The sequence below is a fragment of the Ipomoea triloba genome, chromosome 15 (assembly GCF_003576645.1).
Source record: "Ipomoea triloba cultivar NCNSP0323 chromosome 15, ASM357664v1".
Taxonomy (NCBI): Eukaryota; Viridiplantae; Streptophyta; class Magnoliopsida; order Solanales; family Convolvulaceae; genus Ipomoea; species Ipomoea triloba.
The window spans coordinates 18,789,617-18,795,436 of record NC_044930.1 but is presented as its reverse complement, the minus strand read 5'-3'; the positions used below and the strand labels follow the sequence as shown (position 1 = coordinate 18,795,436).

The window sequence follows — 5,820 nt, the reverse complement described above, 5'->3', positions numbered from 1 at the left end:
TTTCTTTGCTTGTATTGTCCTTTTTCTTTGCTTCTTGCTCTCAATTTTATTACCTACCTCGCGATACACCCTTGATCTCAAAGGCTTGTGAAGTCTTCCAAGGTACGTTTTCTTGAACCTTGAGGTTGAATCCATATCAACCTGAGTTTCGGACTAGAAATTTTCCTTTTTGGAAAAAGGCTTGTGAGAGTATTTGCTACCCCGAGCGATACACGAGTGGAGTGTGTGTTTGTAAGAGTGTGTAGTGTACCTCCAGAGCCATATAATCCACCTCTTACCCGTGAGCTGAGAATAGTGAGGGAGCGAGCCAACTTTTTGGTTTAACTAACATGACTACTCACATTTTTTTTTTGTTTTTAGATTTTGTTTTTCCTCTACTGATGGCTGAACAGGTTCGAAACACACCTCAGATATTAGAGCCCAAAATAGATGCTCTAACCTTCGCCATGGAAAGGTTACTCACACGAATAATTAATTTGGAGCAACACCCTCAGCAAGTGCAATCACTACACAATGATGAGCGACACCTGCCACTATCAGGAAGAGTGGATCCTAGATGTCAAATGATCCAACAGCGTTAGGAAACATTAACCTTGAAATTCCTAACTTTACTGGTGAGAAAGGACCAATCGAATACATAGAATGGGAGAATGCTGTTGAAACTCTTTTTGATTTAATGCACTATTCTGATCTTGCCAAAATTAGACTAGTTGCTACATCTTTTAAGGGGTATGCAGTATCTTGGTGGCGAAAAAGAAACAGAGAGAGAGTTGCTAATTTTATTCCCTACGAATCTTGGGTTCAAGTAAGGGAAGATATGCACCTAACCTTTCGTCCTAAGTCTTTTTTCTATGATCTTGAAAGAAAATTGCAGGGAACGGTGCAAGGAACGATGTCAGTTGATGAGTACCACCAAACTATAAATATTTTGCTCAAACAGGGACACATACACGAAGAAGAGACAAGAACTGTTGCTCGTTTCTTACATGGATTGAACTTAGAAATTCGAGGTGGAATGAGTATTCAAAGATATGACACCCTTTATGAAGCCTTGTATGCTGCACGTGAATCTGAGGCAAAAATCAAAGAGATGAAAATATACAAGTCCAACAATGGTGAATTAAGATGGAACAATAGTCGTTCTACCCCTCAAAGGTGTGATGAACATCCTCCTCCAAGAGATGATTCACGAGACAAAGGTAAAGAAAAGGTAAGTGAGGTAGTGAGGCCTCAGCGTGATAGAGAATTGATTTGTTATAGATGTAATGAGAGAGGCCACATGGCTCGTGATTGCCTTAACAAGAGGGTAGATAAGATAACAAAACAATTTGAAAAATTTGCTCATTATCTTGAAAATAAGTCTGAGGATGAGGTATGTGACCATTTTGAAACTCCCAATGAACATGCTGAGGCGGAACCATTCATACCTTTAGATGTTGAGCCTGAATATACTGATAGTGAGCCTAGTCATACTCTTGTTCCTAAGGAGGTTTTGAATGTTCACCCTTTAAAAGAAGATGAGTCTCAAAGAGAAAATATATTTTGTGCTAAAGGGTCATTAAGAGGGAATACTTGTACTGTGGTAATAGGTTCTGGAAGTTGCACAAGTGTGGCTAGTGCAGCTATGCTTAGAATTTTTCAGTTACCTTTGCTTGATTACCCAAATCCTTATCCATTGCAATGGTTATCTGATGCAAGAGGAGTTGGAGTAACCAAGCAGGTTCTTATTCCTTTATCTATTAACAGTTACTTTGACGAAATTTTGTGTGATATTACCCGAATGCAGGTTTCTCATATCTTGTTAGGTAGACCATGGAAATTTGACATAAAAATAAGTTATGATGGAATGAGGAACACTTATGTGTTTCACATGAATGGAGTTAGATATGTCTTGCCCACTTTGTCTCCTAAACAAGTAGAAGAAATTCAATTGAGGTTGACGCAAGCTCTCAAACCAACGTCGAAGAAAGAAGAAATCAAAGAGAGCAAAGTGGAACCTCTATGTTTGCAATTACAGTCGCCAATCCAATCCTCTAACTCAGTTTGTAGCCAAACAAAGGGACCACAATTAGCGATACAATTGAAAGGACTAGACCAAGGTGTCAAAGTGGAGCCTCTCTTGGTAACTAAAAAGGATAGTAAGCAAGAGAAAAGAAGGGGAGTCACTTTCTACTCACTTTTATTTCAAAAGCATGCATTAAAATTCTCTAGATTTGTTTGCCATGTTTCTATTGATGACCTACTTGCTAGATGTGTTAGAAATTTGTTTGCTTCCATACATTCGAGATTCCTTAATTTTTATTTTACTAAAACTTTATTTGATAGAGATAAGGAATCACTGGGAAGTTACAAGGCACATTGGAAAATATTTTATGGCAAATACTACTTCCACAAGGGGATTTGGTTCAAAGTCAATGGGATTGACACTTTTTGCTTTGTTTTGGGCATTGGTTTAATTGTTGATTCACATAAGGGACAATTTTGTATTCAAAAGACTACTGATGTTTTGCATGGATATTTTCATTGGCCAAAGAAGAAAAAAGATGTAGAATTTTATGTTCATAATTGTGCTACTTACCACCACACTACATCTAAATCATTACTTGGCCTTCCCATGGATTTTGTGTTTGGTTTAACCTTAAGCTCTAGGAGGAATGATTTTATGCTTGTCAATTTTAGAAAAATAGCTAAATTTAATATTTCTCATGTTGTTACATTTTGTGGTGTGCTGTTAGACTTAGTTGTTTCACTTGTTGGTTGTAGGATAAAGTTAATTGGAGCAACTCGTGTCAAGCATCCCAAGAAGAAGTTACATGAGCGTGATAAAGTACAAAGTGAGCTTGCTTGTTTGTCTTTCATTGAAGATTTGGATTCGAGGACGAATCCTTTTCAAGAAGGGGAGAATAATAGGAACCAGGACACATGGAATCCAATAAGGGTCTATAGTGTGCTCATCACAATGCCTATCACTACTTCCTTAAAGCATCATTGGTGGAAGAAACAAGAAAGCCCAAAAATAATTCCATTTGATAGAGGAAAGTATTATAGTGGCCCATTTCAAGTGATATCATGGATCAAAGACAATGCTTATAAGATTCGAGGTCGAATCATTTTTCAAGAAGGGGAGGATGATGCGGCGCAACATAATGAAGATCCATTAAGAGTACCAATTAGGCCAATCACAAGGCCCAAGTCCAAGCAATTAAAGCAACTCTTCATTGGTTATGTTCAAAGATGGTGGAAATCCAAGTCAAGCCCAATTTCAAAAGATGAAGAAGAACTCAAGGCGTTTTATAATTCTTTAAGTGCTGATTTTGGGAATAAAATTAGGCCCAAATCAGCCCTATTATTTTTCGTCATCAATATTTTAAATTGTTTGGCATGAAAGAGAAACCACTAGTTTGTATTTAGAAAGGATTCCTTAAATCTCTTTCTAAATAGGACCATATTTACTTGCTTTCTAGATTAGGTTTAGGACTCTTTTTCCAATTGTATTTAGGATTATAATGATGTCCCAATACCTATAAATAGGGCACAATCATATCACTCTAAACGCTTTCATTCAATAAAATTCTTAAGTTTTTCTTTACACTTGTGTAAGAAACCTTATAGCTAATTGTGGACTCAATTAGTGGCTAGTCGTGGACTCAACTAGCAAATTGATTCGTGGACTCAAATCAATCTTCCTTTCTTCAACCTTAGATTTAGGTTCGTGGACTCGTTCTTGAATGGAAGGAAACTAGATCAGACTCTAGTTGATTGAAGATTGCATCATCGAGGTACTTGAAGCTACAATGGGATTCTTCTAAGTTTTTGAGGATTCGAGACTAAGGGTTTCTTATGAGGTCTAATGTATTTCGATCCATCTCTATCCTTACTTTGGGAGCTATCTTAGGACAATACTCCATCTTTATTTGAACCTTGGACTAGGTTCATATCCACTAGCCTCATGCATTATCCAGATCTAGGATTTAATCTTCATCTATCACCATTTTATAACTCTTCAGACTAAAAAAGCACACACTACTGTACAGATCTAGGATTTCAAGTTCATCTATCACCATGTTTTTCAACTTGATTTAGAAATTCACTACATTAAAAATGTAAATACAGATATAGAAATATAAATTAAAGATATATAAACTGAATGGAAAGTTGGTACTTATCTAGATCGAGATGTTTCACAGTAACCTTCAGAATCAAGATTTGAAAATGAGTCTCACCAACAGCTTATACTTGACTTTGTATGCATTATAACGAAGAAATACAGACAAAGATCAACCAAAGCGTTCTAGGAATATATGAGATGAGATTGCCTTCATCGTGAATAGAAATACAAAGCTTGGATAGTGAAGAAAACCTAGAGCTAAGATCAGAGAATAAAAAGGAAGGTGTGAGTGGAGTGACCGAGTGGGGTAACACAATGTGGTATGTGTGTATATATTCTAAATTATGTCTGATCTTATATATATAATAAAGCCAGATGTTTTGGCCACAAAAATTTGGCTCCAATTCCAGCCAAAACAATATTGTGTCGTATTGGAACATGATTGTTGAGTTGTATGCGTTAATTGTTAGATTTATTAGGGACGGTTGAATTTAAAAGGACTATGTTCAAATTCCGTTTGGTAATCTTTGGAAGACGATGTTTTTATTAAACATTTAAACATCATGTCCATCCAGGTGGAATTAAAGAACACATACACTGCATTAATAATCATTAATAACATATATTAGAAATTAATTGCCTCTGATTAATTATAAGATTAAGAATACGAAAAAAAATCTTAAAAGAAGATAAAGAACCGAAAAAGCACACTCGTACCATTAAATTATAGCAATTGGACAGACGGACAACTCACTCTCCAATAACAATTAATAACTAACAGTTATTAGTTTAGCTATAAATAGTTCAAACATCTAAGAACCAATTCCACAAACGAAAGGTTCTTGCCAAAAACCTCCAAATTGTTATTGAAATGTCATCTCAATACATCTTTGCAAGTCAGATTAGCCCTTTCCATACAAGGAACAACAAGCAAAAGCAAATAATGCCTCTTTCATGAGGAAGAGGTAATGTTAATATAAGATTTTCTATAATATTTTCTGAATCCTTATTAACAGTAAGATTGTTTTCATTCTTCAGAATGCATAATTTAATGCTTAAGACCAAATATATATATAACCATGCAGTATGAACAATAAAAAAACAAAAAGAAAAAAGAAAAAACATAACACATGGGGCTACTACTACAGCTAACAGAACATCAACGTGAGGAAAATTATTGCATTAATAGTTATAGAGGGCAAGAGGAAAGTACACTCAGCAATCACAAGTATTGTAACAGAAAGTGTGATAATTTTTGGGTTTTTACCTTCTCTATACCGAGTTACGATGTATAGATATTGTTATGGTTAGCAACTTCTTTATATGCTGTAGCACTTCAATATTGCACTTCATATTTCCTACAAAAAAAACTATAATTTAATACCAATTATTCAATATATATACACACACATAGGATCGCGTTCAGGTGCGAACCAACCACATAGAGAGAACTGAGAATGCATGTCCGCATGTCCAGATCTAGTTGCACCTAACGTTATAACTAGGTGCACCTATGTGCATGAATTTTAACAAGGTAAATTTTTTTTTGGTAAATGTTAACAAGGTAAATTACTTGTACTCGTAAGTGAAAATAGGTGCAGCCCCATTCTGGAAAGTGCAGTTTACACAATATGTCCGTACAAGCCATAGATTTGCTCTCGGTCAACCGATTTTTAGATCGACATCTGGAGAGGAAATCAATTCCACAACAG

At 35.7% G+C, this 5,820-nt stretch overlaps 1 protein-coding gene across 1 annotated transcript; it reads left to right on the top strand.

Moving 5' to 3' along the window:
• Positions 1–556: 556 nt before the first annotated feature.
• Positions 557–2,817, top strand: LOC116005809. Its single transcript, XM_031246047.1, has 2 exons — positions 557–2,122; positions 2,764–2,817. The coding sequence occupies exons 1-2, from the start codon at positions 557–559 to the stop codon at positions 2,815–2,817; spliced, it is 1,620 nt and encodes a 539-aa protein (XP_031101907.1).
• The last annotated feature ends 3,003 nt before the right edge of the window (positions 2,818–5,820 follow it).

Coding starts and splice junctions, on each gene's coding strand:
- LOC116005809 (XM_031246047.1), top strand. CDS start 557: ATGTCAAATGATCCAACAGCGTTAGGAAACATTAACCTTGAAATTCCT. Junction 2,123..2,763: donor TCAAAGTGGAGCCTCTCTTG/GTAACTAAAAAG, acceptor TGTTGGTTGTAG/GATAAAGTTAATTGGAGCAA.